Source organism: Trifolium pratense, linkage group LG2 (assembly GCF_020283565.1).
Source record: "Trifolium pratense cultivar HEN17-A07 linkage group LG2, ARS_RC_1.1, whole genome shotgun sequence".
NCBI classification, from domain to species: domain Eukaryota; kingdom Viridiplantae; phylum Streptophyta; class Magnoliopsida; order Fabales; family Fabaceae; genus Trifolium; species Trifolium pratense.
The window spans coordinates 11703595-11727624 of NC_060060.1; the positions used below are offsets into that span (position 1 = coordinate 11703595).

Sequence of the window (24030 nt, forward strand, 5' to 3'; positions counted from 1 at the left end):
CTTGTAATATTTTGAAAATCGGTTTTAGAAAATCTATTTTCAAAAATACAAAAAAAAAAAAAAATACATTTTTTTAAATCTGAAACAAACAGGCTCTATATCTCATCTCATCTCAATTATATAAAACTCTTAGGTTCCGTGTGGCCCAACTTTTTTTAGAGCTTATGCAAACAGGTTATGCAATATAAATTAAGTTTTATGCTATTTTATAAGTTCACACTAGTAAAAGTTGTAATTTTATAAGCTATTTTATTATAAACTACCTTGACAAACTTATAATAATATATAAAACTTGCATAAACTATTTGCATAAACTCTAAAAAAAGCTGGGCTAAACGATCCCTTAATAGAATCTTTGTGATAAAGCTCCAACCTTTAAAAGTAGACTGAAATGAAATTATTGACCGGAGGGAAGGGGGCAATACAAAGGTCCATAATGCAATTGCAAGACATGGCAGGATAAGCATGTTTGTTTTTACTCATAAAAACCGCATAAACGATAATGAATTGACATGGAACGAGTTGTGGTATTCCTTTATAAGAGGAGTGCTAGCAACACACTCCAATAACAAACACACTATAACACACTCTCTTCTATTGGTTAAAATTTATATGGGTCCCATAAAAGTTATATGGGTCCACATTTTTTTATGGGACCCATGTGAATTTCAACCAATAAAAGAGAGTGTGTTGGAGTGTGTTTGTTAAAGAGTGTGTTGCTAGCATTATTCCCTTTATAATAATCCATGGACTTCACATATTTTAAGGGTACACCTAGACTGGCCCCAACAAAGTTGGATTCCAGAGCATTATTGGCCTATAATATGATGATGACACAAACAAAATCTAGATACGGTGGCTCAAAATTTAAGTATTTTGAGATGTATAAAAGAAATTTGTCTTTTTTGTTGTATGGATAAACTCTTTAATTTTTAGTAAAAAGTCTGCTAATTTAAAATTCCGTAAAATTTAATCTATAATTATTTTATTTAAAAATTAAATTTGAATTACTTGAGTGGAACAGGAACTCGGTCAATCCATTAACTATTTAAATTCAATAAATTGTAAGAAGGAAAAATAAATATCACGAGAGAATGCATATTTTATTTTAATCTATAATTATAATGGAGTTAACAAGAATCGAACTTAAGATTGACATAAAAAAAAAAAAGAATCGAACTTAAGACTTCATACATATTACTTAATTTTCTTACCACTAAACTAAACATAATGAAGTTACTATTATATACACTAGAAAATAATAATAATAATAATAATAATAATAATAATAATAATAATTGTGTTTTGACCTTACCCGGAGGCCGGAGCATTCATCAAAGTACTTGGGGCCTAATGTGTTGGTTCTTCAAACTTATAATAGGAAATATCAAATCACTCAATATCATGAATTGTAGCCAATAATTCAAAAATAAAAATAAATTGTAGTCAAACTCACTTCAATTTTGGGTGCGTTTAATTTTTAAAAAATTAAATTTAAAATTCGAACTCCGACTCTTATATATAAAATATTATATTCTTATCAAGTGAACTAAGTTCACCGTAACAAAAGATTAAATACTCTATTTTGTTTTTATGAATAGATTAAATACTCTATTAAACATTGGTTAAAAAAAAACTCGAATGAACATTAAGACTATTTTATTTTTTGGTAAAAACGATAAACATGTTTATCTATAATTGATTTGAAAAATTAATAGATTAAAAGTGAATAAACATATGAGTATGTTTGAATTGACTTATTTTTGAGTTTATACAAAACAACTTATGTAAATAAATAAAGTTTTATGTTAATTTATAAGATTTGTCAAAAAAAATATGTTAATTTATAAGATTCCACTAGTGAAAACTGTATTTTTGTAAAAAAAAAATTTCACAAACTACCTTGACAAACTTATAATAATACATAAAAAAAATTATTTATTTGCATAAGTTGTTTTACATAAACTCAAAAATAAATCAATCCAAAATGATCCATATACTCCTCCTTCGAGCGATAACTTTTTGATTATCGGACAACAATTTCATTTAAAAACATCTAATTGCAATTTTCTTCATTTTTAATGTTCATGCTAATTTTCTTCCTGTAACTCTTCTTACATTCTCTTTTGAGTTTAATTGTTGTGCACTGTCGGTGTAAAGATTTTTTACACATACATCCAATGATGTGTTGCCACATCATTTAATGAATGTGACACATCATGTGTTTTTAAATATCATACATGATGTGTCAGTATATTATTAGATGCATGTGTAAAATAACTTTACACTGACGGTGCATATAAATTAAATTATTCTCTTTTCTCCTTTTCTCTCTCTCAAAATTATTGTGTTGTGTATTGACTGATTGATAAATAAAAGTTCATTTTTCTCTCTAAGTTTTCTTCATCTTTTTTATCGAAAAAGAGTGATTTTGGTTTTTTGATCCGAATCATTATTGTGTATCCTTTTCCACCTGCTTTTATTTAAAGTGTCTTTTTTTTTTAAACCCACTTGGATTGGTGATTCTATCTTGTGCCAATTTGAATTGACTAATTTAGCTTCTTAAAAAAATGTTGTTTTTTTTGTGTGTCAAATATTATAAGAGCTTCCATTAATAACACATGTTAGATGGAAAAACCACCAAGGCACCAACTAGGGGTGTGCAAAAAATCCAAATATCCTTAACTAAATCATTAACCAAACCATATCCAAAATTAATAACCAAATCCATTTAAAAAAAAAAACCTCACCAATCCAATACAAAAAAACTAATTATAAACCATATCCAATTTTTTATAATTGGTTTAAAATTGATTTTTAAATTGAGGCCCAATAAGGAAAAGTCAAATAGTTTTTTGTTAAAAAAAAACAATTTTCCAAAGGACCAAACTTATGTACAGTTTCATATACACAGTTTTTACTGTGCTAGATACATGGAGAAGTTATTTTTATTTAAAAACAATTTTCTTTTTCTTTTTTTAATTAAAAAATATAAATAACTACATTTTTTGTGAGAGAACAGCAAAAACTGCATCTAAAGAAATGCATATAAGTTTTGTCTTTTTCCAAATTCAATTAATTATATAATTTAATAAATAAATAATTAATAAGGTGGTTGAGGGAGGTGGTCAACGCGGTGGTCAACGCCGGACCACCGGCGGCCGGCGCGGTGGATGGCAGCGGCGCTCCGGCAGCCGGCCACCGTTAACCACCCTTTAATATTTAATTATTTTTTTATTTAACAAAATTATTTATTTTTAAAATAATTATAAAAAACAAATTTTTGATGGTTTTATTCTTAAAAAAATCTGTATTTTAATTAATTTGGGCTTAAAAAAATCTGATTTTTTGGGCTTAGTTTGAAATATGTTTGGGTTTAGAAAAAAAACTTTTATGAGTTAATTATAAACCAATAATTCATAAAATTAAAGAAAAATTATGTTTTTTGTTTATAAACAATAATTAATAAATATGTTCTTTTAATCAATTAAACAAAAAAAAATTGGCTTAATTATTGTAAAAAAAAGTTTAAATATATATGAATTAAAAGTTATATTAATGCATTTTTTTAAAAAATAAAAAATAAAATAAAATTTAAGATAAACCGGTTATAAATAAGTAACCTAATTTTTATTATAAGCCAATTATAAATTGATTCCGAACTGGTTATAAACCATATCCAAATTAGTTTTTCAAAATAATCAATTTTTCATAAAATGGTTTTGGATCTAAACCAAAACCATAAATATGATTTGGTGTGATGTGGTTTTTAAACCATGCACACCCCTAGCCACCAACATAAACTAGGTAACAATACAAATAGAGTTTAAGGAATTAGTCCAAATATTATACCCTCGGTTGATAAGGAGATTGATACCCAAGAGTTACATTGAAACACTAAAGTTTATAACTAAACCCTCACTATGCAATGCAGCCTTGGAGATTGACTTATCTATCATAGGTTATTCTATTACTGCTTTTGAATTTTGTAGTAAAAACTTTTAAATCATATTTCTTTTAATTTTTTTGGTAAAAAAGATAATCATATTTCTTATAACATGATTTAGATACAATACTATAGGTGTGGTTACTAAACACTACAAAGAATTAATTTGCTATAAGGTGTTTATGAATTATCAATTATCGGCTATTTTTTGTCAAATAAAGTCATCTTTCATTCATTTGATTTTAATTCCAAATGTCGCATGTATTTTGCCACATCCCACTATATTTTGTTTTTGTTATTTTTTTAAGAGTAACTTTTATGTTTCTTGATGGTAATTTTCATAAATATACATCTCTTGTGGAGAATTTGAAATTTGATTGGGGTGGAAAAACAAAAACTATGGGTATGAAGAAAACCTCTTCTGAAAAACAAAAACTATGACATCCTGAGCCAAAACTTGGTTCATTTGTAAAACTCCTTGGGCTTCTAGATTTCGCTTTTCCATTTATATTGCACGAAATTGTTACCCACGCTTAATTATTTCTAATTACACCCCTCCATGATAACAAGTACATACGTATAAATAAAAAACGAATGTAAGGATGTGAATAACAGCCTACTTATATATATCAATCATATGAATATTAATTAATCATTCCCTTCCAAAGTCATCCTACGGTTGCACAAAATAGGCTTGGCTTTTAAGTTGGGAAAATGGTTTAATTTGTTAATGGTTTGAGAAATGTGCACCATTAACAAATTCTCATATTTTAACTAAGGCATGCTTTTGAATGATTTAGATTTTTGTAAGTTAAATTATCCGAAATTATTAGATTTTTGTTAGTTATACTTCAAACAAAGTGGCCAAACATGAGAAAGCGTATTCTGAATCAACACGCTTTTATACCATTCACGTTTGACATTTTTGGCTTCCTGGTACCAAATGTTGTTGATCTTTTAAAAATAGTTTAAAGGATCATGCATAACAATATGTCTTTCCTAGGTCTATGAATGTAGTTTTCAAAATGATTGATTTTGCCATCCAAAAAAGATTAGCGGCGCAACTTGTTGTCCGTTTGCCTTTCATAATTATTTTGTATATATATATATATATATATATATATATATATATATATATATATATATATATATATATATATATAGGGTCTTGCTAACGAGTGCCCCCGGGGCACTCTTTAAGCATTCCATTTAAAGAAACTTTTTATTCAAAAAGTTAAACATTACAATTTCCAATGCGTTGACTTTACGCATTTCGATAAAAATTCTATAAAAAACATACTATTTAAGGGCTTAAAGAGTGCCCCGGGGGCACTATTTAGCATTTGCCATATATATATATATATATATATATATATATATATATATATATATAATAGCACACTGTGTGTTCTTTGATTCAAAAGAAAACTAAGGTGTGTTCTACCTACTCTGTTCATATTTTTCTCTAGTGGATTATATTAGTTCAATGGTTTCTAAGGATTGACAACTAGTTCTTGTACAAATTTTGCATGAAGGTAACTGGAGTGTATATTGGCCAACCAAGTTGGGTTGGGTGTTTTTCTTAATCATTAGTCTTTGAAAATTTTCCCTACCTATCTTTCTCCCTTATCTAATACTTATTTGGCTAGCGAACTCTATTATTGAAGATCCAATTTCCCATAGCTTAGTTTCTTTATTTTACGAGACGTAGCCTAATTTCTCGTTCGCTTGTTTTTGTTTTTCATCGATGATAAAAAAAACATAGTGAAACATTGTAGGAAGAGTATTTAGATATAAAAGTTCGTTACTCAAACATCATAAACTGTTTACATGTTGATTCAAAAAAAAAATAAAGTGTTTACATGTATCGCTCTCACCTTCATATGACGGATATTGTTTTAGCCCGGCCATCATTCTTGTTGTATCAATTTTTTTCTATAAAATTACAAATAGACACTTGAAGATTTACTTACAATTTTAATAGAAATTATCATTATAATTATAACGTTGCACATGTTTATGATTTTTATTTTTTTTTTACATAAATTATGTATATTCTGTGCATAATTGCCTAGACTAATCTCTCAAATCTTATGTAACCTAATTGAGTGGCATATTTTCCTTAAAATTTGTAACGCTGCCGAATACTTTTTTTTTTTAATGCAAATGGCGTGCAGAGGGTAACCCTATTCAACGACCTAAATATATTAAAATGAAAATAAAAGATATACATAATACCGAGGGGACAAAAACCAAAACTCAGTCAAACCACATTGTCAGCCCTAAACAAGTATACAAATAATCAAAATACAACAAAAGTGGTCTTAAAAAACCAAAATACAACGGTCTTAAAAAACGGAAGTAAATGCACTCTCATCACAGACACTATCCAGCGAACCAGCATGCGGATGTGAAACCAAATAGAAAAAAAAAGTGGTGAGTGTGCATTTGCAACTTAAAAAGCGAATGAGTGACCGCCAACACGAACCGAAACACGTGCCACAACTCCCTGCCACTAACAACAGCAAGCAAGAGGCTCTTTTAAGCCAAACAGCGACTGAATCAGATCGCCAACCAGAGGAGGCTCGCATGCATGTGCGAGGTGTGCGACGGCATAGGGCCTCAAAATTTGAGGGTCTCAACTCAAAATTTTGAGGTCCTATAATATTACTTATATATTATTTATACCTATAAAATATCATATGTATATTAATAGATTAATTTTTAGGCCCTAAAATAATAGTTATATATTGTTAATGTTCATAAATATCATGAGTATCAATATATTAGTTATCTATACTCGTAAATATAGTTCTAGTCCATTTTAATCTTTGCATAAAATTTAATCTTAGATTATGATGTTCCTTTTTGACGTTTTTTTTTTTTTTGAAGGACCTTTTTGACGTTATATTCAAAGATAATTATTTTGTATTTCTTGTTCCATTTAATTTAATGTAAGATTTAATATTGATAATTTATATGTTTACAAGAATGTTTTTTTTTTTATTATATGCATTTTAAATCGATAATTTTTTTATTTTTTTTTATTAAGGAGCCACTTTTATATTTTGCACAGAGCCTCCTAAAACTCGGAGACGCCCCTATCGCCAACACGAAGCTGATCCAAGCACCTACCTATTACTGTGAAACTCATGATCTTGATTTACACCTTTAGGAATTTGTTGAAAATATTTTCAAATTAAACAAAAAAATAAATAAAATGACAGACATATGAAAATTTAGTTGAAAGGAATTTTATATGAGATTGAATTAATCAAGTAACCATTTATTTTACACCATTGATTAATCAAAGTGAAATTAGATTCTCCTTCATCTAACCCTCGAGCGACGTGTTTGTAATTAAACCATTATTTCTCTTCTCATTTCGTGAAGCCACCACAACAATTCTTTCTCACAAGTCAGTCACAACAACAATATAAAAAGCAGAGCAAAAAGAAGAAAACACGCACATAGAGCCAGAATCACCAAAAATCAAATCAAAACAAATACAAACACTCTCTTTACTTCCAAAAAATGTGGCGTTGCGTCGCTCGTGGCCTTCGCGTTCCATCTTCTAACAACAGATCCAATCACTCTATCGGATCTCATCTTTCTAGATTCTTCTCCGTACGAATCCTTTCCGATTTCTTCCATCATTTTACATTACTTTAATTCGATTCGTTTAATTCAGTTTTTGTTGTTTGATTGATTGATTATAGGGTTGAGTAATTTTATTGATGTTAAATCGTTTTTTGTTTATTGTGCGCAGAGTGGTGTAAATTCGTCTTACACCGTTGTAGATCATACTTATGATGCAGTTGTGGTTGGTGCTGGTGGTGCTGGATTAAGAGCTGCTATTGGTCTCTCAGAACATGGATTCAATACTGCATGTATTACCAAGCTTTTTCCAACTCGTTCACACACTGTTGCAGCTCAGGTATATGATATATTGTTTAATAGTTAGTTTTTTTTTTTATTAATATGGCTATTTGTTCTATGTTCTGTTATAGACTTGTATTTACCATTACTACTTTGTGAGACATGAAATTTATAAAAAATAAGGATTTGATCAGCTCTTATTAGGTTTTTATGTTTGGCTCAACTCATTCTTACAAAAACCGGCTTGTAAGGTGTGGGGTGTCATTCTTTATAAACTCATTTTAGGTCTTATCTTTATCCTATGTAAGACTTCGGTTTTTTTCAATACACCTCTCACACCCATCACTATTGGGCTTGGTGCGTGGATATAAATAAATGGTAGGTGGCTCGGGTTGATAGGCTCTTATACCATATTAGGATTTGGGTTTGGCTTAACTCTATCTTACAAAATCAGCTTATAAGATGAGTGGTGCCACTTTTTATAAACTAAGTTCAGGCCTTATCTTTATCCTATGTAGGACTTAGGTTTTTCTCAATAGCTCTCTGTCGACTTTATGTTTTGATAAAAAATATTAAGTTAGAGATTTTCTCTTAGACTCTTGTTTTTGTCTGTTCATACAGTTAGTTGTGAAATAAAAAGTATATTAATTATATTAAGTGGACATCATGAGTCAAGATTTTTTTTTCCCTTGATGTGATGGCAATGCTAACTCATATGAGAATAAAAATTATGTTTAGGGTGGCATAAATGCTGCATTGGGAAATATGACTGAAGATGACTGGAGGTGGCACATGTATGACACTGTCAAAGGAAGTGATTGGCTAGGTATAAACTCAGTCAACCTTTGAATTATTTTTCATTATATATCATACAATATGAATAAATTATAAGGTAAGTGTTCATTGTTGCAAATATCCTTGCATGTAGATATTCATTTAAAATTATTTATCTTTGACGAACATAATATGTCCTGTGCCTGTGGTTGTATACGTAAAAGGATGCTTTGGAAATTTTCCGAGCCTTCAGCAGCTGAGCATACATGAACTGAGATTTTTCTTTTGGAATGTTATCATCTTTCATGCTCTTGATGCAAGCTCTATAATCTACAGGAGATCAGGATGCCATCCAATATATGTGTAGGGAAGCACCAAAAGCGGTTATTGAACTAGAGAATTACGGATTGCCTTTTTCTCGAACAGAGGAGGGAAAAATATACCAGCGTGCATTTGGTGGTCAAAGCTTAAACTTTGGAAAAGGTATATTCAGGTTTTGCAGCAGGGTTGTCTGTTTTTTCTTTTGAGAAGTGACCTGATCTGGGCCTCTATTTATGGCTACAATACAGGTGGTCAAGCTTACCGTTGTGCATGCGCTGCTGATCGAACTGGGCATGCTTTATTGCATACTCTCTATGGCCAGGCTATGAGACACAATACACAGTTTTTTGTGGAATATTTTGCCTTGGATCTTTTAATGAACAGCGATGGTAAGTTGTTGCAGGAAACATTGTGCTTTCACTTAATTTGCATCAAATTTCGCTAATAGCAAGGTCTCAGGTTTTATTGCCATTTATAAGCAGTTTCTTCACATAAATAGAATTACGTGTTGTCTACAGATTATATATTATGTTCGGTATGCCAATTGCTTTATCAAACATGTTACAATGGTGAAAAAGAGAAAAAGAAAAATATGTGTCTGTTTCATAGATATTGATTATGTTAACTAATTTCCATATTGGATGTGTAGGTAGTTGCCAAGGAGTAATAGCCTTAAATATGGAGGACGGCACACTACATCGGTTCCAAGCTGCTTCAACAATTTTGGCCACAGGGGTAATATGATTTTTCTGTGGATGTTTGTCATTGAAGTTTTTGTTATACTTGCTTGTTATGGATTAGTGAGATCTTTTATTCTGTGCCAGGGTTATGGTAGAGCGTACTTCTCAGCAACCTCAGCACATACATGCACTGGAGATGGCAATGCCATGGCTGCACGTGCTGGGATCGGGCTTGAGGTTTTTATTCTTTAAAATTTGGTGCTTTTTAATAATAAGATGATATCCTATGGAACGATTCTTTTATGTTTATATGCTTTTATCTTAAATTATGTAGGATTTAGAGTTTGTGCAATTTCACCCAACGGGTATATATGGAGCAGGTTGCCTTATAACAGAAGGTTGGTAGTATAAGTTTTATTTGCAAATTTGGGCTTGCCTTTGGTTGCACCTCACAAGACACTTTGTCCAGTAAAATTGGAATATAACTTTTTTCATTTCTATTTTGGACATTTTAGGTTCTCGTGGTGAAGGTGGAATTCTTAGGAATAGCGAGGGGGAGCGATTTATGGAACGATATGCTCCTACAGCCAAGGATCTTGCATCCAGAGATGTAGTTTCAAGATCGATGACCATGGAGATCCGGGAAGGTCGCGGTGTAGGTATGTGTGCTTTTCATTGATATGTCCAATCCATGTATTCATAGAGTTTATGTATAAGAAGTTAGAATGCTATTAGATTGTTGAAGAATTGTTCAATAGTAGACAGCGTTCATGCTATGGTGTCCTTTAAGAAGGATTTGGAATTAAGTGGTACTTGATTTATGGTAGTGCATTATGACTGTGTCATTTGGTTCACGCGGTGGTACATTACGGTTGTTGTCATCGTTGATAGTGAACTCTATTTTGTACATCAGAAATAAATAAAAGTACTGTTTTCCCAGTCACGTTGGACAGGTTGACACTGTATTTTTATGTAAGTTGTTATTAAGTGGAAATCTTTTGCAGGACCCCTGAAGGATCACATCTATCTACACTTGAATCATCTACCCCCAGATGTGCTCAAGGAGAGACTTCCTGGTATCTCTGAAACTGCTGCTATTTTTGCTGGAGTGGATGTTACAAAGGAACCCATTCCTGTTTTGCCAACTGTGCATTATAACATGGGTGGTATTCCCACAAATCATCATGGAGAGGTATCAAGTTTAAACAACCACTTTGAAGTAAAACTTCCAATTGAAAGACTTAAAAATATAAAGTAATGAAGAAAAGATTAAAAACCAAGGTTGATTAATCACACCATCCTGTTAAGATTAAATTTCTTATATCAAAACTATCACTGATATTGATCACTTGATGAATTAGTGCTTTATGCTTACTTTTCTCTCATCTGTATTTGCACGCTGCACAGCTCTGAACATGCATAATATATGAGCAAGAGAATGTAGAACATAATTAATAGTAATTTTTTGGTTTTGTTTTCAAGCCAAAATTTTAATATAGTCATTTTGCAGTTGCACACTGACACCCCTATATGAATAGTATGGAGCTAAAGTAGATTGAATTTGTTTAAATGATCATCTAATATTATTCTATAAATAAAATACCATGATGGCAAGGTCTGGGTACATTTTGTGTTTTAATGAGAAAAGAATCATCACGTCAGTAAGTTGCAAATACAGTATAACTTGGTGGTAGACTGGTAGTGTCAATTACTGCGCCAAATTCAAAACATCACTGACAATGGGTGTTCTCTGTAATCATCTACATCACATCACAAATAGTAAACTTGACTAGTTTTTTAGATTAATGGGTTGGAAGATTTATTCTATGATGTTTCCAGTAAGCACAGAAATTGCAATCTTGTTCTTTATATTTATTTCTTTTTCTTTTTTATTTGGAAAAGACAAAATAAAATTGAAAACTATGAACTGATGTGCTTCAATATGCAGGTAGTTACCATTAAAGGTGATGATCCAGATGCATTAGTTCCTGGATTGATGGCTGCTGGGGAAGCAGCCTGTGCATCAGTTCATGGCGCCAACAGACTTGGTGCAAATTCACTTTTGGATATTGTTGTTTTTGGTAGAGCTTGTGCAAATAGAGTTGCAGAAATTAATAAGCCAGGCAAGACTCTTTTCCCGTTATTGAAATGGATGGTGCCCACTAAAATTAGTGTGATAACAATGCATATGTTATCCATGTTACAGGAGAGAAACAAAAGCCTTTAGAGAAGGATGCTGGCCAGAAAACGATTGCTTGGCTGGACAAATTGAGAAATTCAAATGGATCATTACCTACTTCAAAAATTCGGTTGAATATGCAACGAGTAATGCAAAATAATGCTGCTGTATTCCGTACACAAGAAACATTAGAAGAAGGTAATCTAGTTTTCGCCAATATTACTTTATTATGCAACCATTTTCTTTTCTTTTACCAAGTGTGTGTTTTACCTTTGCTGATTTTGTAACAGGTTGTCAATTAATTGATAAAACGTGGGAGAGTTTCCATGATGTCAAGGTTGAGGACCGAAGTTTAATCTGGTAAATCCTTTTTAGAAAATGTTGAATATCCCTAATATTTCAAGGAATCTGCCTGTTCATTTTACAAGTATATTGTTTTTAATCTGTATATTTACAGGAATTCGGACTTGATCGAGACTATTGAGTTGGAAAATCTTTTGATAAATGCCTGCATCACAATGCACTCTGCAGAAGCTAGGAAAGAGAGTAGAGGGGCTCATGCCCGTGAGGACTTCACGGTTAGTTTTTCCCCCCTTAATGTGCAAATTTCATACCATTGATATGAACATGGTAACTGAATATCTTGTGTTGGATTCTACAGAAAAGAGATGATGAGAAATGGATGAAACACACATTGGGGTAAGTCATGTTCCATTAATACAGTTATGACTTTAGGTTTGCTTTTTACAATTTTTATTTTTAACAACATATGTTAGTATAGTTACGGTCAAAAATAAAAAAACAAATGTTGGTATAGTTAGTTAGTATTATGTTGGGTGTGGAGTTCAAACCATTGACTTCCTTATCACTCCACTCAAACCACCAAATGAGCCTTATATCCTCTGCTTACGAAATAGTTACTTTAGTGTAGTGTTGAAATTGAGTTGCTTATTTCCAGCAAGAAACTTCATACTTTTGGGTCGTGTTTTTGTTTTGATGGAGTGGGAATGAAATGAAAATGAATGTTTTCATGACTATTGTTTGACCCAATTTGTACCAACCAATTTTTTTGGCCTGTCCCGGTTGAGCCTGAGTTGGTGCAAGGTTGTGACTAAAATACAACTTTGAAGCCGAATTAGTGGATTGGTGAAATAGAATGAGGATTCTATCATTTTTTCTGATAATATAACTATTCATGTTATGGATGGAATTGAGATAATCCAACTATTTTAATTAGTGATGTTTCAAACTAAATATGAGAAATATCTCCGCGTAAAAGAATCAAACTGTTTTACTATGACCCATAAAGGCTTTGATTCAACCGAAAAAAGCCAACTATTTAAGCTGTTTAATGTGTGTTGGTGCTAACGCACAAAAGTTGATTTTGATTTGGGTGTTCAATGACTCAATTGAGGAGATAAAGTTGTGCAAGTTGAATTTGTTAACTAAGCTTTTGTGTATTAATTTGTAGATTCTGGGAGAACGAGAAAGTCCGATTGGATTACAGGCCAGTGCATTTGAATACATTGGATGATGAGGTTGAATCATTCCCTCCTAAGGCTCGTGTGTATTAATATAATATACTAATTATTACTCATGGATGGCATAGGCATATTGTTTCCGCTTGTTCACAAGTGAAAAAAGATTCAATAAAATGTCTTAGATGTGTGATTTTTATGATAATTGTTGCATTGGTCATCCAATGTTAACTAATGCTCACAGCATCTTCAAATAATACTCTGTATTTGCAGCAGAGAGTAATAGCAATACAAATTTTTCATCGGTTTGTATGTTGGTAAATTGTTATTTATAGTTGTGTACTCTGTATGTTATTTTTTTTTGACTCGATGTGTACTCTGTATGTTAAGTTGAGCATCTTATGTGTTTCATTCTAATTTTATTTATGTAACAATTGAAAAACTTGTGTTAGGAGCAATTTTTATTTTTGCAAGAGACCAGATACATGAGTATATTGCATAAACCACTACACTACATACACAAAAAACGTAAGCGTTGGTGTTGCTCTGATGCCTGCTTTTTCCTTCTCTTTCACCTCGCTTCCTTGTGTCTTGTCATATAATCTTCCTACATATATATCCCCAAAAGAAACAAGTCATAGTTAATTTCCATGATGACTCCAGCAAAAGCAATGAAAAAATGATTTCATCACACTAGTAATTTAATAATGTTTTAAATTGTATTTAGGACCTGTTTAAATAAATGAGTGTTTTTATAAGTTAAGTTGAAAAATAATTATGTCAATAAATAAACTCAAAGTAAGTCAATCCAAATAGTAACTGTTAAATTATCAAATATATTGATTTCGATTGTCGTTTATTAACAGTGTAAATTTGTTTACATATTATAAATTTTATCATTGAATTAATATTGTTGGTAAAAACAATCATTGAATTAATATTGGAAGAGAGTTAGCGTGGAAATGAAGAAGCTCGTGGATTAGTTAAAACCGTTTTTATTGTGTGAAGCATCTTTTTCTATGTTGAGATCTTGAAACTTATATCGCCAAGGAGACTGAGGTTAATTAGGATCTGTAATAATAATACATATCAAGGCTTTTGCTAATATGCACAAGTGCATGATATGGTGCATGGTGCACAAGTTGCCGATTTTATTATAATGAATACGAATTTTACAAAATTTATCGTTGGATTGAAAGTTAATATTATATAGATCATACATTAAAAAAAATTAAAAATCATTTGATATGTTTTTTTTGAACAAGCATTAAAAAAATGAAAATCATTTGATATGTTATTGAGTCTCATAAAGATTAACGATATTTAATAAAAATTCATAAATCGTTAATCTTAACGGGTCTCAATAACATATAAAATAATTAAATTTTCAACGATGAATTTTGTAAAATTCGTATTCGTTATAACGAAATCGATGACTTGTACGCTATGCATGTACAACTTGCCTTGCCACACATCAATATTATTTTGACAACCTATTCCACTGGTCACATGCTTAGTACAATCTAGTACATGACCTGCATTTTCATGTTACACGTCAAAAGCTATTAAGCATAAACTAATATTTCAATTCAAAGTTGAAGACACGTTATTGGAAAATTCTTTGATAGCCACAAATATAAATATGTGGTGTTAGACACATTCACATAAACAAGCAAAAATTAAAGAAAAAAAATAAAATAATGTTGATTGATGTAATAATATTATTTTTTATTTAAATTTTTAAAGGATAAAACTTACGTGCATTTCCATACATGCATTTCTTACTTTTTCTCTCACAAAGAGTTAGTTTTTTTTATTAAAAAATAATTTTCTTTTATTTTTTCAAAATGAAAAAACACAAATAACCACCTCTTTGTGAGTGGAAAAATAAGAAATGCATGTATGGAAATGCATGTAAGTTTTGTCCATTTTTAAATTAGTGTGTGCGCGTCCAAATAAAATATTATTTAAATTTGTGTCTATCCAAATCTTTCTCCACGGTAACGAATGTTTTTACATCACATATTAACACATTAATGTTCAAGTCTAAGGTGAAGTAAAAATAGAAAAATGAATGAATTGTGCCTTAGCGATAAAGTTTTCACGCTTATATAGCGAGATCGTGTTGGAATATTTTATTATATTCCAATAATATTATGTGGACAAATATCTTTATATAATTATATTAGCTATTTATCAATTAGGAACCTTAATTGATTAAGTGATCAAATAAAGTTAAAAGATTAATCAGATTTCTATTTAGAATTAATTAATTAATTGGATATGAGCTTAATATGAGTGGATGTCAGGATGACCCATTTCGGAATAATGGGAACCCTAATTGGCCATCACACTATATATAGGCTACGGTCCCCAATATACCGGACACACCGCATATCGCCTCTTCTCACCATCTGAAGAGAGCTCAGGGCATAAGGAGTCCCGGTTGAGGAAGAACCACAAGCTAATAGGTGCTCGTCATCTGATATCTCTCTTTGTGTTTCAGGAGTGCTACGTGTCACACCAACGGTTAGTCTCTAATGGATTCTTCTATCCAGGTATTTCTAATGTTGATCTTTGATAAATCAACATGTCGTAGATCCTAGTTTATATACATGTTCGTATGTCTATTTGGCTTCCGCATTAAAGTAAGATTATATGTTTAATCTTTATCGTTGAGCATGTCTTATATGATTAATATTAAATTAATTCCAACAGATCGTTATAACCGTCATCGTGATAAGCTTCTCAATATCGCTTTTCAAAATTCTGCCAAAACATTGGAAAACTTATAGTCATCCTCGTAATTAAGAAGCATTTACATTTTCAAATATATTGGGTGACCTTTTGAATTAATGATGAATCACAAATGACTTGATAATTCACCTTGGTTGTACATAACATGGAGTTTTATACTTGTATAATCCATTGACCTTCATTATTTCAATCATACATGATTGAAGAGTCGTAAAAATTTGATTCGATTATGTTGTAGAAAATGCATCAAATGAATTTTCTATTGCCTTATAAGATCATCAACTGATTTTGTAGATTTCTTATGCCATAAAACTTGAATGACATTAAAAAATCATATCATATATCCAAAATATTTAAATCGGGAGAATTTGGTGGTTGACAAGTCAATTGAATGTCTCGTCCATGTTCATTTGTTGTTTGAATAAAATCGCATCATCTTTATCAACATGAGAGTATGAGACTTTGTATTGTCTTGCAAATGAATATATTGTCTTCCCTGTAACTTCCTTTCGGCATACCCTCTCGATGGGCAGTAAAATATGATTAACTAGGAACTTTATTTTTACTAAAAACCAGGAACATCTTATTTACCTCTCTTATGGCAAATTTTATGGGCTTTTTGTCTAGCTAGTGTCTCAATCACTATATTGACCCTACTCCTTTTTGCTAGTTGCTCATTCACAAAGTGAAACATTTCAATCTTTTTAAAGAGTGTCTCATTTCTTTCATTATCGATCCTGGATTTAGCTACTACAAATAAGAACACAACTTTGTCTATAATTTTTTTTCTTTCTTTTGCATGCCCTTTGTGGCTCATCCTCCAATGAAAGTAAGTAATAATTGGTGGATTCTTTTATGAACAAATTAAGCGAAGTTGAAAAGAGAGAACTTCGAGAGAAGCCAAAAAATTGTGCAGCCTACAACTTTTTTCGCTTCTCTTGTGGCATGCGAAGAAAGAGAGAGAAAATAGACTAATCTTTTCATTTTTGTCATTGTTGATTCAGCCATTGCACCTTCCTTATGGATGTCAACGAGGCGGGGATTGAGCGGGGTACTTTACCACTCATTGCCCCACCATATAAAATGTTCTCCATTTCCAGTTTCGGAGAGTATTATTCCTTCATCCCATCATCATCCTCACAATTCCTGCAGAAATCAATAAACCTTAAAAAAGGTATATTATTTTCAATAAAACTAGTCGTAAAGAAAGAAGGTAAAATTTAATTACAAAATAAATTAAAAAGTTAAAATATTATTGTGAGTCTTGTGATAAAAATAAATGTCATATATAAATAAATGTATATACACATTGTATCAAAATATAATTAAAAATATTCATCGTTAGTTGGTTCAGTGGTGAATGGCGTTGAACTTGGTAGGAAGAACCGCGGTTCGATCCCCCGCAACTGCGATCTGGAGGGGGCTGAAACTACTTGATGTCAGAACTGACTCACAAACCAGATTAAACTGGTGGTGAAAAAAAAAATTATAAAGTACTTAAGTTTACATTTGTCGGGCTTCGGCCCTCTTGTATTCCAAAAAAAAAAAAAGTTTACATTAATAAATATTATTTTAATAAATTTTTCGGGGGACAGAGTCTCCGCGGGACAGGGATAAAATCTCATCCTCGTCCCCAAACCTCTATCGAGGAACTTTCTCCTCTATGGGAAAAATTCCCATCTAGTCCTCAAACACAACAATTTTCAAGGGAATCCATTTACAGATGAAATTGATATCTCTAACATTCCTATATATAGAGCTGTCAAAAAGGGCCGAGCTATCGGACCGGCCCATTAGCCCTATCCTTTTACACGGGCCGGACTTCATAAAAAGGGGCTGGGCCTTATCGGACCGGACCTTATCGGGTCAGGCTTTTTCATGGGCCGGCCCACAAAATTTTGGGCCGGCCCCTTAAAGAATTAAAAAAAATATTTGAAATTTTTTTATATTCTTTTTATTGTTATATTTTGGTCCTATTTTTATGCATAAATTCATATATAATTTTTTTAATTATTTTTGTTGTTTTATTGTTATTATTTGTGTTTTGTTCCTATCTATAATCTGTTTTATTCCTATTTTTAAGCATATCATCTTTTTATATTTTTTTTAATTTTTTTTGTGCAATTACAACAAAGGATATACAACTTGGAATATGGTTATTTTAAGCCCATCATCTTTTTATTGTATTTATTTTATATTCTTTCTATATTTTTGTTTTTTTTTTTTACTTAAATTACAATGGATGAATGAAAGATATAAAACTTGGAATTTTTTTTGGGTTGTAATAATAATAATATGACAAAAAACTTATTGGATTAGAATGAGATTATTTGTTAGAGATTTATTTGTTTGTTTGATTAGGATAAAGAGGAAGATATTGTTGTTTGGGAGATTATTTGAGGAAATATATGGATATGAATTACCTTCTTGAAGATTTAGTTGAGAAATATAACATAAATTTAGTAGAATATGTTTTTTTTTTTAAAAAAAATATTATGAAAATTAGTGGGCCGGCCCATCGGGCCAAGCAGGCTTTTGCTTATCGGGCCGAACTAAGCGGGGCGGACCATGAAATTAACTGGCCAGACTGGGCCGGCCCCTTTATTTGACCGGGCCAGGCCGGACCGAGCCGGGCCCTTTAACAGCTCTACCTATATATAGTACCGGAGGAAATACCACAGCACCATCAATAATTTATTTATTTTTACATCGGGTCAATAATATTTTCTCACCTCTAATTTTAATTTTAAAAGGTGATAATTAAAAACAAAAACATTATTTTTCAAATCTTTTTTATTTTATAGTTTCTAGAAGAAATCTCAACGCAATTCATGTGATGAGCACGCAAAGTTCAAAGTTGAATTGTTCTTTTTTTTTTTTTTGGTGACTAATTATATTGGTTTTTTTTTAAGCATGATTGATTATATTGTTTTTTTTTAAGCATGATTAATTATATTGTTCTATTATGTCCATTGTCCAGCCAGCCCATCAATGCCGTATTTGTAGGGCAACACACCAAACCGCCATGACGCTATCAATTGACAAAATTGCCCCTAGTATTATTTTAAACGTGACAGCTGATAAACAATTTCAACCCTACCCTAAAAATTGCCGCACCTAACGCTACACGTCACCTAATCTCCACCGTCAATACAACTATCAACCGTTCATTCCACCAAAACCCATTATAAAAGATAGGGTTGAGAACCCCAAAGTTATATCGTTCACAACCTTCAAGGGTTTCATCTTTCTTCGTCCTTCTCCTATCAATCTATTCCAGATCTCGTTAGAAACTCCTCTTTCTAACCTCGATCGATACCAGATCTGTATAGATCGGATGACGATCTACACGCCGATGGTGTTTTCATCGAGGTATGACCGGTTTTCGATCGGTTATGTTTCTCTTTTAAGTTCTTGATATTGTTAACCGTTATTTATTCTGATATTCTGTTTTCATTTAGATCTGAAACTTCGCCGGTCCGATCTACGTTGCAGAGGTGCGATCTTCACGTTCGACATAGTTTCTGGAGTCTGTTCATAGAAAAGTCAATTGTTCTTTCCTAAATCGAAGCTTTGAAGCTATTTTTTGCAGGTATGGCGGTAGATCGTTGAACAGATCGTAGATCCGGCGTTGAATTGTTGAATTATGGAGATTTCACCTTGATGGTTATAATTATGGATGCATCGGCTTCTGATATACAAGCTATTGATGTTGATGGTGAATTCGTATTCAAAGATGTTGCAAATCTCAAATTGTATTATTGTATATGATGATTGAGAGTTACGGGTAGGGTAAAATATAATATGGATGTAGGATGTATCAGGATTATATGCCTCGGCACGCTGAGTGTGTTGAGGATTAAATCCTGACTGATCTTGTCATCCGACCTTTGCCATGTCAGGTGCGCTTGCTTGGCAGGTCAAAAAAAATAATAAAAAAAAAGTTTCGTTGGTTTTTGGGAGGAGATCGCACGGGGATTTTTGCCCGGGATCTCTTTCCCCTGTGTGTGGTGTTGCCTTGCCTTGCTACTTTTCATTATGCCTCTTTATTATTACGTATCTTGCGCTACTATCTACGTTCCAATACTCTGCACGGGATGGATTCATCGAAGATTTTCAACTACTACATAACAAGGTATCATCTATCGAATTTCATTCGAATTAATTATTATTGATTTAAATTTAGAAGTAATTAATCATGCAGCTAAAATTAGTTCTAATTGAAATTTATTAGATCATCACAAATGTTTCATAGGTTTTCTTCAAGTCTAAATTATCTTTTGTTCAAAGTATCAGACATTTCAAATCCAACTTAACTTCCTTAAAATCAAGTCAGACATTTCAAATCCAATTGGCTCCCTTTGAATCAACCCATATCGACACGTTTGTTGTTTGAACAATATTATTATTATTCAGCTTTCGCTTATGGTTCATCAGCAATCTTCTACATGATCAATTGTGCTAATTAATTTGGTCGAATTTAATTTGGTCCCTAATTTGTTATTATATTATCAAGTTATATTATTTACTTGGTTTCTTTCAAGTATTATACTTATGAATATTACTACCAGTGGTTAATCTCATTTGATCTGCCCAGTCATGTTAATCAGCTGTTGCTTTTGTAACATAACAAATGTAAAACGGAGTTTCAGCTTCGGCTGTGAACAATTGTATTGTAATTCTATAGTGCAGTGATAGTTCCAATCTCGAGAATTGTGAGAATCTGTTGTCAGCAATTTAGCTCTGTAAATGGATCCGTTATTTTGGATAATCTTGGACTAAGATTGTCTTCCAGCAAGAGGAGTGTGTTGTATATCAGAGGATCATGAAGATGCAACTGGTCTTAATTTCATTGAAGCAATGCTGTGATATCAAGTCTTCTGTTAGATCATCCTCATCATTCATTAAGGTGAAGATGACTTCGGTTCCATATTTTATGATAAGCAATGAAACGAACTGTTTCTTCAGTATAATTAAATAATTCAGTAATGCATTACATACATACTTCTATGTTTTATAGTTCTTTATAAGCTTTTTAATTGATGTTATGTCCCAATGATTAATCCTGTTGTATTGTCCGCCTAACATAATATGATCTTTGGATTATTCAGTTTATTTTAATTTCGTATTTATTTCCTTATTTATATAATATAGTGATATAACATATTAATTGATATTCAGGATGGAATTTAACTCATTGGACTAATTTTAGTGGAAATAAAGCTCTAAACTGGTTGTGACAATATTTGTTGAGTACCTTTATTCTTTAGTTGAGTTTTGTTCAAAACAACTCATTGGTTTGATTTGTACCAGATTACTATTATTGTTATTATATATTATTTATTATTGAAAATTGCTTCATTTTTGAAAACTTAGTATGACTTGCAGCTTAAAAAATTTTAGTCTTGAGGAAATGAAATTTTAGATTGATTTTTGATTAATCCAAAAATATTTAATTTATATTTATTGTTTGACCTAATTTCTTAGGTAAAAGATGTAACCTTGAGTAAATCTACAAATCAGTCGGTGACTCTAAATACACTCTTAAGTAAGTCTCTTAATGAGTAGTCTTCTAATTATTAAAGTCAGGGACCTAAATGTTTTCCAGAGTCCCTAACTTGGTGGTTTACTCTTTAATTTTCTATTTTTCAAAGTGTTTTTATTCATTACTGTACATCAATATACATTTTTAATATATTTTATAATTAGTTTACTATTATATTTTTCAATATACTTTATTCTGGAATTCATGAAATTCTGTTTTCTCCTGCATTTACATGAACTTTTAATTAACTGTGATTTTCCGTATTATAATTGAACCGATATGATAAAATATTCGCAAGATTGTGGATTAAAACTATTTTATAATTAGTTTACTATTATATTTTTCAATATACTTTATTCTGGAATTCATGAAATTCTGTTTTCTCCTGCATTTACATGAACTTTTAATTAACTGTGATTTTCCGTGTTATAATTGAACCGATATGATAAAATATTAGCAAGATTGTGGATTTTAGAATTTTGTTTTATAGGAACTTTGCCCCCTCTTTTATGTAGCATAGAAAAACGAATTTTGTTTTAGAATAATGGTTGTTTTTAGGCTTTTAATTACTATTTACTTTTAATCATCAAAAATTCATTTTTGCAATATATTTCTATAAAAAAAACTTTGCGTGATGTTTTTTTAATTATCACATAATAATAATGTTAGCAAATTTTTTTTTTAAAATTTTTTTTGAAAAATTAGTTGCATGATATTAATTGGAAGTCATTTATATTAATTTTCTTTTCGTTTAATTTTCTCCTGTTACTTGGTTTTTTTTTTGTGCCCATTTTATACAGCAAGTCTTGTACAAAGAAGTCTAGTGACAGTGGTTTTGTATATGCTGAAAATTTGATTTAGTTGTAATATTTATCAACTTTATTGTACATGGTTTATCCTGCGATTTATCTTTAACCAGAGGATTTTTTAACTATAAATCCCAAGTCGTTTAATTAATTTTAAACTCTTCTATTATAGATAAACAATATAAAACCCGATCATTTTTGTTAGTGAATGGAGGTAGTTTTGTTTTGAAAAAAAAAAATTGTTAGCGAATTTAAGAATCACAATATTGTATGGAAGTCATCTTCTAACTCATATTTGAAAGATCTGTAGCTCAAATGGTAGAGCGCTTTGAGCTTTATAGCTCTGAGATGTGGTGGTTCGAATCCACCCAGATCTGTAGTTTTCTTGTTGGATTCATATCATTTTCACATTGTGTTACATTATTCTCTAATTAATGTTTTTATATTTTCAGGATATACAATTTCTTATATTCAAGTTGATAATGATATTAATGAATATTAGTAGATAAGTTTTTTTTTTTTATTTACCAATAGATTAATTTTCAGCTATAATAAGTATAATTTATTAAAAATGTTATGTAATTTTTGTTTTTTTTTTCTTTGCTGTCAATGCATGTTGCAGCACTTAAAGAGTCTATTTGGTTGAGATTTAAAAAAAAATGGTTTTGAGATTTAAAAAAAAATGGTTTTTTTTGGAATTTTTTTTTTTCAAGAAAATCTTTTTTTTTTTTAGAGATTTTAAAAAAAATCTAAAGTTATTTGCCGTTTGTTTACAATCATTAAAATCTATTTTTTTAAGATAGTGAAGGATGATTAATGATAAAAAAAATGGATTTTGATAAAAGCTATTGAAAATAAATTCTCATTGATGAAAAAAATGATTTTTTTACTAAAGTATTTTTTGAAAAAATATGAAACAAACACAAGTAAATAAAAAAATAGATTTTTTTGATGAAAAATTTGAAACAAACAGTCCGAAAGTCTTGTTAAAGAATTTTCCCTCTTTTGGACCAAAAGATAGTGGCAAAGGAAAGAAAGGGACATATATGGTTCCACATTAAATATTCTTTCCCCTCAAATACGATAAGAAATTGAGTAGACAATTTTTTGGTTCAAAATACATTATAGCCCCTTTCTACATATTGATATAATTATACACTAGCACATATATATATATATATATATATATATATATATATATATATATATATATATATATATATATATATATATATGTATAAGGGTGTTTATTTTATTTATTAAATATACATGCCTTTCTTTCCTTTCACTTTTAATAATACCAAACAATAAAATTATCAACTTTCTTTCCACTTACTTTTTTTCATTTCACTTTCCTTTCATTTTATACTTTTTGAATTTCGGTCTTTCTAATAATATCTTTTTGGTAGCTATTAGGTATCAACTGGGTTGAAAATGATCAAAATTTAAAAATGATTAAGTCACTAAGTTTGATCTAATAGTGAGAGATTTGACTAGTATATTATAAGTAGGAGAATGTTAACTTGCGCCCTTAAGGGCACATGTTAAGGAGATAAATGTGGAAAAAATTTATTGAACTTGTGGTGTATTCAATTCTCTAGACATTAAATGTTTTCTATCATTAAAAACTATATTTCTATTTTTAGGTAGCTTAACATGTGCCCT

At 30.7% G+C, this 24030-nt stretch overlaps 1 protein-coding gene and 1 long non-coding RNA gene across 2 annotated transcripts; both read left to right on the plus strand.

Moving 5' to 3' along the window:
* The first annotated feature begins 7145 nt into the window (after window positions 1-7145).
* On the plus strand, window positions 7146-13579 carry LOC123908048 (succinate dehydrogenase [ubiquinone] flavoprotein subunit 1, mitochondrial). The gene is made up of 16 exons (XM_045958553.1): window positions 7146-7573; window positions 7716-7883; window positions 8564-8651; window positions 8936-9082; window positions 9169-9309; window positions 9570-9655; window positions 9745-9837; window positions 9935-9998; window positions 10116-10259; window positions 10605-10792; window positions 11549-11723; window positions 11807-11977; window positions 12070-12139; window positions 12237-12357; window positions 12441-12478; window positions 13251-13579. The coding sequence occupies exons 1-16, from the start codon at window positions 7481-7483 to the stop codon at window positions 13351-13353; spliced, it is 1890 nt and encodes a 629-aa protein (XP_045814509.1). The 5' UTR covers window positions 7146-7480; the 3' UTR covers window positions 13354-13579.
* Window positions 13580-19112: 5533 nt separating this feature from the next.
* LOC123910317 lies at window positions 19113-21129 on the plus strand. The gene is made up of 2 exons (XR_006810189.1): window positions 19113-19386; window positions 19476-21129. It is a non-coding gene; the product is annotated as an uncharacterized LOC123910317 (long non-coding RNA).
* Window positions 21130-24030: the final 2901 nt, after the last annotated feature.